Raw genomic sequence first — 14324 nt, 5'->3', positions numbered from 1 at the left:
TCGTCTCCAGGGATTTCCTAAATTATAACACATAATTATCTGATTTCACTGCCCTGAGTTCACTTGAGCCCCCTGGGGGCCACAGAACTCAGGGTGGAACATCTTGGCCTTGTCAATACATACTGTTGCTTTTGTTAAGATGAACTAGTCTGAGGGTGAAAAAGTATCTGTTTTTCAAGACCTAGGAGAGTGAAAAAGGATATTTTTCATGGTGTGAATACAAAGTCTACACAGAGTGGTCTTTGTCACGGTCTATAATATATGTATAATATATGGGTCCAAACATTGTGGTGTTCACATATAAGTATTGGTCTTAGATCTATAAAAGCCGTAGATACACTGTGATATATCTCTAACACTAATCATTTCAGGCTTGTGTGAGAGCCAATGGGCAGAGCGATGGACGATAGAGAGATCTCAAAGCCAGCAGGGCTTGAACTTTACTTTACCCAACTTCACTTAATGTACTCTTTCCAAAATACACTGTTTGGAAATGTGACATCAACTGCTAACTCACAGCATCTGCAACCACAGCAAACAAGACATCTTGTTGTTTATCAGCTCGTTTTTAGCCATCAGCAACCCAGAGGGCATCAGCAACACAACCCCCCAAAAGTCAGAGACACTCTGCAGAGACACGCACAAAGAGTCCTGCTGTACTGAGAGAGGAGACTGATTTTTTCTTACTTGCGTGCTTTGGGCATTCCATGATGGTAATACCGGGGTACATTAAAAAGAATGCTCCCATTTGCTATGCAGACTAGAAGAATAGGCCACTTTGTCTCACAGTTAAGCTGCTAACGTGCTCTCTGGAACTTGCAGACAACAACTGTGATGCTAATGTGAGCAGCTACATCAGAGCAACCTGTGATGTTCTCCGCCTGACGTATCTGTCATGCTATCATGCAAAAACTTGGCAAATGACTAACAAAATACAAACCTCGTGTCCTTAAACAATAAATTTTGTATTAAAAATTGAATAAAAAAGGCTCTGACGGCGTGGTTTGCTGATGTATTGACTACTTAATTTACACCTTTAGAAAGCTAATAATAAATTACTTTGACTAAATGTATTAAGTAATATTAGCCAATGTAGACAACAATGCACTTAAGATGATACTGTATTTTTATTTTCATGAAATTAATACACTGCACAATGCACAGAAAATTATTTGTATACAAAACTGTACCAAATATTTAGTAAGGTATACAAAGGGCTTGTTGCATTCATTCAGAAATCAACCAAAATTAGATATCTCTGTATACTTTCTGATGCATACTGGTCACGAGCTATACTGACTGTATAATCCAAATGAAACGTACATTTTGTACAGGGTTGAGGAGTACTTTGTTCTTTTCATGGCTTTATAAATCCCTTGACATTTTTTCTTCTAGAAATAATTTTTTTAACCCTTTTAGGAAGTCATCCTACATAAATTTCAAAGCAGCGTTTTTCCCCTCTTAAATATGCCATGGAATGAAAGCAGTGGGGGCTAATTACGAGCATTCTTCACTGAATTAGCGTGTGGTGTGTGGTAAGGCTGTGCTCGCCTTTTTCTTGATCCCTAAACTGATCCCATACTTATTCCCCACAAGGTTAAAGGTCACTTGGTTAATTAAGGGTCCAATCAGTCTTTAGATAAACTCATCTGAGCTTAATGTTTGCACTTTTTGAGGTCCAGCAGCTCTGCCTGGTACCCCTGAGCTTTGTGTGGACTCTGCTAATCTACCCACAGACAGGGGAGCAGGTTAACCCAGCTCAACAGCGCCAAGCTGGAACGACCTTTTCATTTGAAGACTTCAGTCAATGAAGAATGTCTGTAAGCTCTCGCCAAAGCAGAGAAATTACTCTAACTTGATGTATTGTACACAGGGCGAGGGTTCGGGGAGGGGGCTCCCTAAACCTCTCAAAGAGCTGCAGATTAGTGAGAGTAAGTAATGTTTATGCTGCATTTGGAGGGCAATGTTTTCAATAGATACACTGTATTTGTCCTTCACTGCTGGCCCATGCCACACACATCTAGGGTGATGAAAGTGTGGCTAAGCAAATAACTGTGAAATCTCTGAATGTGTTGTGGATGGATTTAGTTAAACAAAGATTACTCAAAAGCTCAGAGTATATCAGTACTATATACTGTACCTAATGTGCGATTATACAATTAAAACTTTGATGTCTCCTTTAATTAAAAATCCTCTTTTTCATTAAGGGGTCTAAACAATAATGATAATACACAACCTGTATAGCAGCTATATTATCTTTTTAAATGCAATATTTTCAAACAACAATGTATGTGGTAACATTACTTTTTTATTACCCCCCACTGAAGACATTATTAAGTGACTAGAGCCTTTGTAATTTAAAATTTGTAGATACTTTTATCATTATCATCTTGGAAAGTCAAATGCACAAACATGATGCACAAATATTTCCTAATGTGTCACAAAAAATCAGTGTACTGAAAAACCCCCCAGAAATATGCCAAAACGCTTCTTGGACTTTACTGGAGAAAAAGAAAATATAAAACAATATACGAGTATGCGTTTCCATCATCTTTGCAATGACGTGAAACCAAAAGTACAGACAACTGAGACTCAAGCGACGCACTAAAGTTTTTTGTCAGGAACACCTATACAAAATACTTAAATTCTTTATATTGTTCAAATCTTTCCACACAATCACAATCACATGCTGAGCGTTTTATACTGTTACTCACTAAAATAAAGGAAAATGTACTCGAACAAATGTACAGTGTGACCATGTGAACACATAATAGCAATAACACACAAATTCAGAATAACAGAATAACAATAACATGTTCACGGCAACGCACCACAGACCAACACATCTCGAACTATATTTCATAAAGATTACCGGTTCTCTCCGAAAACACATGCAGAAAACAAAAAGGAAAACTTACCAGACTGCCTTTTTAATATGTACCCTCAAACACAACGGTCTTTACTTGCACAGAAAATCTTAACAGTCTCCTGTCCCTCGGACTGCCAGGGAATCAAAGCTATGAAAAGATGTGAATCTAGCTGAGCAAATAGGATTAAAGATGGCTAAATCCAAATGGCTGGAAGCACAGCATGCATTAAAGAGGAATTCTCTCAGGAAAGATAATCCCCATATACGCATTTTAACACACTTCACTCACTCCAGTGTTTTTTTTACACACAATCATAGTAAAACCACAATTTCCTGACTGTCCACACACACGACTCAATAAACCCTATAAATACAGCGCTGCCTGGGCCATTCAGACTGTAACAATGACACATACAACTTCTAATTCCAGAGGTGGAAACTTTATACATAATACAGTAATAACTTTGACTAATCATACATACTACCGCATTCCCTCTTCTTCGCTGCCATCGCAAACTAGAACCACGGCTGCTTACCTTGAGCACCTCCATTGGCACCTGGGAAGCAGGCGGTAAACTGGCTGGGACACTGACATTGATGGCAGGGGTCTGTGCTGCCGTGGTTTGTGGGTAGTGGGAGGCCTGTTGCCTCTGCTGCTCCCGCCGCTCCTGCTCCTGAAGCTGCTCCCGCATCAGCTGTTGCCGCAGCAGGATGCGTGATGTCATGGCCGAGGAGCTCAGCGGGGGCTTGGAGGAGCTGTGCTGGTCTGACGGGATGCTGCAGAGAGGAGAGAAAGATGCCAGATAAGTGAGCAGAGACAGATAGCGGGGGGAAAGTAAAGAGGGTATTGGAAAGGTGAAGCAAATAGAGCCGAGTAGACAAGACAGTGATAACAGAGAGGGTACAGAGAGGTCAGACGGGGAAGGAAAGGTCAAGCAAAAGAGACAAGAGAGGAGAAAGATTAGCAGGAGAGGAGAGCAGAAAAAGTAGAAGAAGATGAAGGGAAGGTAGACGGAATAAAAAGTTAATTTGAGGATGACTGAAGGGGCAGAGATCAAAGGGAAAACTGTAATTGTGGAGCTGCAATGATTAGTCAATTAACTGACTAGTTTGTTGAAAGAAAATTAATCTGCAACTATTTAGATAATCTCTTAATTGTGTCATTTTTAAAGCAAAAATGAACATTAGCAGATTTCAGTTTCTGAAACGTAAGGATTTATTACTTTTCTTTGTAATTTATGATAGTAAAAAAATGTCTTTGGGTTTTGGACTGTTGGTCAGACATTTTTTTCATTTCTACAATAATAATACTACAAATGAAACCACCTCAGTGTCAAGGCACCAATTAAACTATCAGATTTTGATCATTCTGGAGAGCAAAAAGCTTCCAGCTGCACTCACATAGCTTTTTTGTTTTACATTAGAGAGAATTAAAGACATAACAAAAAAAGAGGAACCATTTTCATAAAAGCCTGCCTCAGTTTTCCCACTCTCTTAAATTTAGAATGCTACTCCCCCGACAGAGTCCTGCAGTCCTAAAATAGAGAGACTCTGCTGAAGCAGAAGTTGTCGGTATGAAGCCTTCATCAAGTGAGTGATCCTTTTGACAAATCTCAGTAAAACGTCTGGCTAATCCAGCTGTGCAGTAATCGCACTAATTAGCCAGTGGAGTCAAATACAGCTTTGGTGTACAACGTATTCAGTGGGTGTTGAGCCCTCAACATACCATAATTCCCCCCCCCCAAGAATTATATATAATCTCATTGTCTAATGCCACACCCACTGAACCCTGCACAAGAGTAAAAATGTGCTGTGATATAAGATAAAAGCGCATTTTCTGACCGTTATCTACAGTCAAATAAGTAAACACCCAGCACTTTTTTTTTAAGATTACCATAAACAGTTCCATTCATTTCTTAAGACAATGCTGACACAGATAAACTGATTATTGATCCTGGATAAATCAATTAACAAGTAGATTTTATGGCTGAATTGCAGTAGAACAAAGACTGGAGCTTGTTCTCTAAAAGTACTGCAGCAGTTTGGGTCTCTCAATCTGACAGCTACTTTACTTTTTGGTCAAGTTTCTTTGTACTTCACCCAATACACCAGAGTGAGGTTTAGTGTTCATATGCATAATTCCTTTGTCTGTGTGACTTTGGGCGATTGTGCTTCCTTTTATCCAGTAAGTTTCAAACAAAAGTCACTGGATCTAATGTTTTTGTTCATTTGCACTGCCAGGGCTGAATCCTTTGATTTTCTTTTAGTTCTTTAATCTGCTTCCCTGTTTGAGTGTTTGAATTTGAAGAGGACTGTAGTATTTCATTTTCCTTCTCGTTTCCAGTTAGAGTAAACAGAACAAGTGAATTAAAAATATATATATATAGCATTTAAAGATAAAGATGTGCTTTATGATCTTTAACATATTACTTATTACAAAACCTAGGGCCTTTTAATTTCAAATGTTACAAATTTCTTTTTAAACAAATGTAACATTTTTTTTTTTATCTAATATCATTGAAAAATGTACTAATTACTGGCAACTTCACCTCGTCTCTTGATGCCACTGTAACACACTCACACTCACATACACACTGTACATTAAAAAGTAGCAGTGGAGGAAACTAACAGTTTCGAGGTACTTTACTTATAATATTTCCATTTCATGCTACTTTATACTTCTTCTCCACTACAATTCAGAGGTGCAGTTTTCACTACAGTTACTTTACAAATTCAGATTAATACAAAATGCAATCAACCACTAAATTATGATGTATTATTATATAAATATAAATTAAGCTTCCCATTATGTAGTTAAAAACATTAAAGCGATGCTTACACATGACTGCATCAATGATTGTAATCCAATAATATAATAGATATTATTCTGAAATAATGGGTGCTTTTACTTTTTTCACTTATAATACATTTTGATAGTACTTACTACTATGTACTTTTACCTAAAGGTACCCCGAATTTTTTATGAATAAGTTCCCATTTAAGTATTGTGCATGCACACAAGCATGCGGGCGCCGTGATTAACATCCTGTCTTTAGTGTGGCATGGATACAAATACTGCAAGATTTAAATATTCAAAATATCTGCTTTGTAAATGTTTTGTGAGAAGGGAAATGCACGCATCATGTTTGTTAGACCTCAAGGATATACACAATGTGTTTTGGTAAGAAACACTGAATGCAAACTTCACTGACTTTTCTTTATTCAAAATACAACATAGATGTTTCTTATTTGCTGTCTGTATTCATGTTTTATTGATTTTGACTCTACTAAAAAGCAAAGCTCAACATATTCAACTTGAAGACTCCGAGACACTTGAGTATAAAATATCTCTGTACACGAAGGTTCATTAACAGCTTTCAACTTTGACTTTTCTGATTAAAACATGTTCATACCCTTTCAGTTAATATGGGGGACAACACATTTGTCACCTCAAACAATCCAAAAGCGTAGCAGACTGTTGAACAGCTGAAAACATCTGTTGTCTTTAACCACAATCCAATTCTTTAGTTATGGCTTCAAAATCAGACAATACCGACTTCCCCACTGCTACTGTACATACACTATAACATACAGAATCATTTTTTTCAATGCCTCAGTGAAATTATCCAGCATTGCATTTAAATTGAGTTAAGCACACAAATCCAGGAGAGCATTTTTTTAACTACACCTTGTGAGAGACATTTACCTTTACCTTGACTTTAGAATAATAACTTAATAATTATAAATAATAATGTAAATGTTTTAAAGGGATCAGATTACATTGGTGTTGTGAGGCTTAAGAAGGCAGAAATCTTGACAGTAACCCAGCAGGTACTAGATTATTAATACTGATATTTGAATTAAAAATCCTTTGAATTGATGGATTTTTTAAGCTATTTAGGCTACAGTTTTTTTTAAAGAAAATAACAGAATTATTTACAGTAATGTAAAATCAAAACATGTCTTTTGCTTTGGAGGTAACTGGTCATAAATCAAAGCATCAGCAAATAAAAATCTTGACCTGCTGGTGGTGCAAAAGAAAAAGTTGGGAGATCACCAAAGTTATTAGGATTCATCTTGTGGGCTCCATAGATATCTGTACCATATTTCATGGCAATCTATCCAGAAGCTGTTGAGCTGTTGAGGCAATCTATCCAGAAGCTAGAGGAAGTGTCACAGGATCCCCAAAGTACAGTTACAATATAAACTTGTCAGCTCTCTCTGGTGGACAAAATATGTAAAACTGCTGAAAAATGAATCAAATCTTTGCTTTTTCTACACAATAATATCCTGTCACTTATCAGCCGACACATACACCAATATCAATATAGCTGTGATAAACTGCTATCGTCTAATAAAATCAGGCATGTTGATGGTCAGGCTGTTTTTGACACAATTTTAAAATAAATGTCACAAAGTTTCCCACATCAAAACAGGAAATTCAGACCAACATGTTTCAAAATAGAGGAGAATGGATTATAGCTGAGATCTATTGAGAGTTGTAGCACCTCATGATTTTCTTTAATACATTCCTGATTATCACATTGACCTGTGTGTGTTTGTGTGTGTTTGTGTGTGCGCATGCATGGCCAGAAGCCTCTCTACAAAGCAAAGCTCCACTTTTCTCTCTCTGTTTCCTCCTTCCAACAGTTTGATGGCTTTTTGCCAAACAGACCACTGAAACACATAAAAAGCTCTTTTGTCCTTTTTAACTTTTTCACTTTTGTGTGTGTTTGTGTGCGTGTGTGTATGCACACCTCCTCTCATGTTTGTGTGTATCTCAAGGAAAAAAAAAACAACAAAAAAACAATGGCTGCACAGTGTTGAAGAGCCCCACCCACCCAACTCATGATTCCTCTGATTCTGCTCACTACGCCACTCCATCATACTCAAACAGTCAGAGTCTTTGATACAGGTTTTAATGACAGATAGACAGACAACAATGAAACCGGAAAATAAAGTAGCTTTGCAACCCGAGAGAAGAGACACTAAGCAATAGCTGTGTTTACATGGACCCTAATATTCCACTAATAATTGGAATAATAACTCAATCAGAATACAAATGCCTCATTTACTGCCTCAATCGGAAGAGACCAGAGCAATCCGACCAGATCGGAGGGAATTTTCAGTTAGATTGAGAAGGTGTAACCCTTTGAAAAAATACAGAATTTTGACTGATAGTGCAGCTGCAATATGATTTGTGATATAGGAGGAAATTATAATTTTTACACAATTATTCTCATTTTCATTGAAAAACACATTTAAATGATTATGGTGTGATTTTTGCCAGGAACTGGACCAAATAAAGATGTTTTCTTAACTTTATATGATGTGTAGGCCAGGATATCTCAGCAGCAGAACAATATTTCATTTAAAATATTTTGAAACACATTTGGCAAATATTGCGCATCCCGCGATTTGAAAGTTGCATTAGACCATTTAGTGATTTTTATTGTGAAGTTTTAGATTAATTGTTCATCCCTAGTTAATAGCTAGCCAGATAGCTCACTAAACTTTCCACATTATCTACCCTGTCTACCTGAATCCATCTGAATGCAGCCTGCAGAAACACAAACAGTCTCTCTTCTTCTTCTTCTGTTATATTTCCGGCAGATTAGACACTTCACAGCCAGCATTATCACTTTGTCCATGTCAAAAAAGATCTGATTAAATGCTGCGGGGCATGTCAATGCACATCTTAGCTAATTACTTTATTTAGCGTCTATGTAAACAGTTGGAATCCCTAATTGGAATTATTTCAATGGGGTTGAAGAAATATTGTCCACGTAACAGCAGCTAGTGTTCAGTGCAGCAGTCAGAGTCAAAACACTAAGCTGTTAAAGGAAAATAAAATGCAGAAAAGACACACTGCATCACTAATAATACTGCTGGTAATTGACTGCAGCTAACAGCTCTGCCTAATGGACAACAATGATCTAACAACAACCTCATCTAAAAACTAATGGCATTACATTAAGAAAGAAATATTGTACTGTTACAAACAAACTTCTTCTTAAAACCATATTGTAATTATCTAATCAAAAAGGTATTTGTCAGAGTGACAAAACATATTTATATATACTCTCTTCTTTGTTGTAAATCACTAACCAATGAAGTGTGCTTGTTTGACAACTAATTATAATTATTACCCAAAACCAGTTAAAGCCACAACTATTAAACACAAAACACACTGCACAAGGACCTGAATCTGCTAAAACTATGATTGTATATACTCCCCACACATAGCTCTGTGCACACTGTCCTTCATGTTAACATGTATACACACCAATATATTCCAAAATCATGCCTTAAAGCATGCCAACAATATCACAGATGTTGAGGCACCATACTCACAGAGAGTCAAATGAGCAGGGTCTGTACACTTGCACTCCTACGGCCTCCATATTTGTTTGTTTTTTCCTGAAGGTGCACCACCCGCCCTTGGAGAGCAATGAAAGTCATGCTGGTGGTGCAGCGCTGAAAGTGTGTCAGAGGGGGGAGGCTCCAGGGCCCGGCCTGAAATCTCCAATCGCCACACAGAGTCCCAGGCAGAGGACCAGCCCCGTCTAGTGCAACAGCAGAGGAGAGGGCGAGCGCCCACTGGAAACACACCGTCCATCAACACGCTGCTTTAACACCACACAGATACTGTTTCACTTAGACATGTGTCGCCACTGTTCAGTGGGCAGCCAACTTTTAGTTGCTGTCGTGAACAAACGTACTGTAAAAATGTCAGCTTTTCGTGAGCTGTGCAACAGTCCTGTTTTAGCTTTAAGTCCAGCTCCACTCAAAAATGTGTTTTGCTTGTTTCTTCACTTTCATGCCTGAGCTTAACTGTGCAGAAATGTTTGTGCAGAGTCTGAAGGCTGTTTTTACACTTTTCTGCTGAAGGTAAAATAAAATGTATTTGCATTTACATAGATTCTGAATTTTTCTATGAGCAAGAAAGAGTAAATATAACTTTGGGGATTTTAAGTAGGTCTTTGGACTTTTAACACAGATATCACTTACTTTATAACTTAATATTTTTATGTCTCCAAATTCAAAACCAGTCACATGATTTTCAATGGACAGTGACATTTAGCACATTATAATGTTTATACTCCTACTGACATGTTCAAGTAGAGAATATTCTTCAGTTTTCGGGGCAAATCAAGTCTTTTCAAATCAGACTGAATAAACAAATTTAAAAAAGTTCAAACTGACAGTAGCACATGTTGCACACTTACTACGCACAACAACTAATGTTCACTTTTAGCGTAATACATCTGACCAATACATAGGCGTACTTGGTAAAACATCATGGCCACACCTTTTGGGGAGAAACAACACAGAAGATCTTACAGATTTCAATGCAACTGAGGCGTTTTTGTATTGTATTGTCTGGATTTGTTTTACAACCTGCAACACAACCGATTTTCTGCACTTTCCTGTTTTTTTTCTTAGTATGATTCTTTCCCAACCTGCAACCTTCCAGTTTCCAGGTTGAAGCCAACCCTGAAGTAAGAAAAACTGCAATTCATCGAGTGGCCACTTGAGGCTGGCTGAAGAAGGGAGTCAATCTCCTTTGACCCTCATGTAAAAATGCCCAACTTTACAGCTGAATAAAACATGTTTACAGGCTGGTTCAAAAAATAGTTTTAGTGCATATCACTAATTTTGCCCTTCGTGACAACTGTGAGGGGGGTGAATTTTGTTATAACTCATCTGTTTAAATTATATTAAGCCTTAAAGTTCTGCATTATTAGGGGCGTGGCTGCTTTGATTGACAGGCGTCTCTATCTGCTGTAACTCCTTGCACTCGGTCCGCCATTTGTTAGCCTCAGTTAATACACGGAGCTCTGAGGCTCAGCCTGTTGGAGCCGTTTGGACATTTCTACATGCAGATACCGGATGAATAATGGCAGGCTGTCCAGTTTATTGGCGAGAGAACCTCCAGGAAGTCTGTGCTCCAGTTGGTGAGTGAAATTCCTGTACTTTATTTATGTGTTAACAATATTTAACAGATATCTGCTCATCACGCTAATTAGCCAGATACAAGCAGCGCCTAGCTGCTAACGATGCTAAGTTAACGGGAATTAGTGTGTTCTAACCGCAGCTTTTAATGAGTCAAAGACAAGTCAGCAAAAAGAGAGAAGCCAAAATGTATTAGATTAACCTTAGTGTTAGACATTAGGGTAATAATGCTTTGAATAATGCGTCTGTGTGAAGTTGTAAAGGCTCAGCTCTCAGTTAGCTGACTTTATGTAAACTTTACAAAAGGGCAATGTGGGATTTAGCTACGTCCTGTAACGAAGTCAGTGTTCAGTTAGATACTAGTCAGATACTATTAAGTATATAAGTGGCTGCCCCTGATCCCAATGGACACTAGGGGTTTAAAGGCAGAGAGCCAAGCGGGGAGTGGCTGCGGACATCTGCCTGAAACTGTCACACCAGCTTGCCGAGGAGAGCCATGCACCTCAGAGTGTAAAGTTACTGTTTAAAAACGATATGGTATTCTTTGTGGGGTTCATCAGTGGGGATGATTGAAGTACATATTGAAGGATGTTTATAGTCATCAATAAGTTATTACACTTAAGTGAAGCGAAGTGATAACTGCGTTTGATCAGCGACGTTTCTGATAAGGAGCTTAAGAGCTGGATGCATTCGGCAGAACAGATGTTGTAGGCTACCTGCAGAGATTTACATCCACCTTTTTTGTCAGCATACAATGAGCGTTATGCCTGCAGACAGGTAGCTGGGCTGTAACTAGGGCAATGGTTTAGTTAGGGCGAGAAATTAGGTGTGTGAGAGCCAACTCTGAGTGTGTTTGGTGAATTAGAATTTGCCTGAAAAGGTAGTACAGTTCAATAAAAAAATTTAAATTAGGTTCCTTATAATAAACATTCAATAATATCTGACTTGAGTAGTCAGCAGGTGTCTAGCAGCATGGATTATTATTGCACAGAGTCCAGCAGAAAACCGCATATTGCACATATTAGTAAGCAGTGTATTTCACAATGCCACCCCTAATTAGAGTTCGGTAGCTTTATAGCTCTTTGGAAGAAGCTGCTTAACTGGCTACCCATTGTTGTCTTTACAGGTGCCAGAGGAGCTGATTGCAGAACCCTCCAGATGTGATTTGCTGTGTCCAGCTCTACAGGAGATAACAACTCCAGCTTCTAGCTCTTCAGCTCCTGCTTTGTGCAGCCTTTTCTTTTACTCACAACACCTGAACACTACTGATGTGAAATTATGACACTGGGTTCTTATCAACAGATTCTATCATTAATATCTCTTACAACACATTATTTCAAGTCATACAAAACTACTTTTACATTTGTAACCTTTTTAATATTGATGTTATATATAATACTTATAATTATATATTATAAATATTATAAAATTGATCAGACTAATTATACATATAATAAAATCACATCCTTCATTCATCATCAGTTTCCTGTGTTAATTGTAAATAGTGTGATCTAAACTCAACAATATATTCTAGTTAACAGCTGTAAATGAAAATATTAAGATGTTTTTTATAGGGTTTTTTTTGGCTTTTCCCCTCTCCTTTATTGAGTTATCTCTCTTTTTTGTTCATGTAATAGGTTTGCAAAGTGAAAAAGCCTAGAGTCCAGCCCAAAGGGAGTTTATCTCCCACAGAAAGCTCTGCTCTGAACCGCTTGAAAACAGCTCGTTTGTAGTCCAGTCGTTTCCCTTCCTTCACTGTGACATCACAATGAAAACGCGTCATAAAGCTTGCCAAGTGGCTAACTGGGGTCAGGCACGCCATCAAACCAAGCTAGTCTGAGCGGAGGCCCTTTGGCTCGACCCGCCTTTGTTTGGTTTTCCATTGTAGAAATGTTGTACCTGTACCTGCTTCCAGGTACTTTTTTTCGTATCACCTCACCTCCGTCGAGGTTCCAAACGAGCTGAGGGATACTAAAATGTAACATGAAAACACGACAGACTGCTGATTGGTCTAAGAGAATATACACTATTCACTGCATCATCATTGCGTGCCCCAGACAGAGGCCAGCAACAGAAAGTTTTATATTTTACAGTTTTTGTATGTAATTTCATCACTAAATCCACTTCTGAGAAGTTTTGAGGTGAGAAATCAGCTGTGTAGATTTCGAATATTGACAGTTTTACGAGAAGTGATGGCGAAACAAAAATTGTGCTTAAATATTTTCGGAGTTGAGGAGCTCCGCAAGTGACTGCGGGGGAAGCCTGTGCCAACCCGCGGGAGGAGCTGGCGAGGCCGCCCGCTCACAGAACCCTCTGCTTCCGCCGTCACACAGACCGCTGCAGCAACAACGGCAGAGGAAAAAACAGCTGTAAGGTTTTCATACCGCTTATCTGTCTTTACATTCTGAGTAATGTTTAACTTAAAAAAGAGAAAGCTTTGTGGATCGCTGGTGTGTGTGTCTCTGGGTACTATCTGCAATGGAAAACGGAGCAGGGCCGAGTAGAGTCGAGTCTATCGATTTGCGTTATGGTAGCATTTTTCGTAAGAACACCGGCAACAGTTCAACATTTAGTCCTAAAAGACGATGCTACTACGACTCTGTTTGGGCCTGGAAATTCACAATCACAACCTGTAAGTGTGCTTTATTGGTTGTGAATTAAATTTAAAATAAACACGGCAATGTAACTTCACAGACAAGTGCGGAGTTGTTGTAAACGTTGGCTAACACAGCTAAAGTTATAACTATATTGCTACACCCGGTGTGAAAGCTACTGAGCAAATGTTCAAATTGTTTGGCCAATTTTTATGTAAAATTGAGTTGAAATATGGTGATTTTTGTAGTGGTTTATGGTAAGATGTGGAACAATGATGTTGTGTGGTTGTGGACTTGTGAGTAACTTATACCATCTGCTAGGTTACGCTCGCAGTCTGATGCGGCTTTGATTTGGATCACACTACCTTGTTTCTTACGACCCGCGTCTCTGCTTCTGATTGACTAGTAAAACCTTACCTGGGAACTGCTCATGTGCAACTCCCAACAAAGATTTTGTACAAGCAAGATGCATCACTCTGTAGCTCAAGAGCGGAGCGTACAACACACAGGGTGAAAAGAGGAGCTGCAGCAATGTGCAGTATTAGAAAAATATGGTGTTTTTTGAAAATTAAACCATGTAAAATTGTTCTGGTACAACCCCTAATTAAGAATACTCCGTTTTGCATATATGTTAATAGAAAGTAAAAAAATGAAAGGTTGATGTTATATAATGTTTTATTTTAACATTTCTTTAAGAGACAAATGTGACATTGACTGAGAAGTTACTCTGTTGTGAAAAACAAAGAATTATCTGCACACTGAATAGTTTTGAAGCCCTGTACGAGGTGTCATTTATTGCGACCTCTTAGAAGGTCTTGTGTTGTTTACATTGTATAGATGCACATATTTACTACATGTGCATTCAATCAGCTCTGAGACCTCAGAGTTTGCAACGTCACAATTAA

The 14324-nt window shown here is 38.3% G+C and overlaps 1 protein-coding gene across 2 annotated transcripts in view; it reads right to left on the bottom strand.

The window, feature by feature from the left end:
* The window catches only part of LOC123975295 (microphthalmia-associated transcription factor-like), a 47743-nt gene that overhangs the window by 12882 nt on the left and 20537 nt on the right, over positions 1-14324 (bottom strand). For both annotated transcript variants that reach the window (XM_046056629.1, XM_046056630.1), the window contains exon 2: positions 3406-3646. In XM_046056629.1, the coding sequence (XP_045912585.1) occupies positions 3406-3646 (241 nt within the window). The remainder of the gene's footprint in view (positions 1-3405; positions 3647-14324) is intronic.

This window comes from Micropterus dolomieu, linkage group LG08 (genome assembly GCF_021292245.1).
Source record: "Micropterus dolomieu isolate WLL.071019.BEF.003 ecotype Adirondacks linkage group LG08, ASM2129224v1, whole genome shotgun sequence".
NCBI classification, from domain to species: domain Eukaryota; kingdom Metazoa; phylum Chordata; class Actinopteri; order Centrarchiformes; family Centrarchidae; genus Micropterus; species Micropterus dolomieu.
The sequence above is the reverse complement of the archived record's forward strand: the minus strand, read 5'-3'. Positions and strand labels throughout refer to the sequence as shown.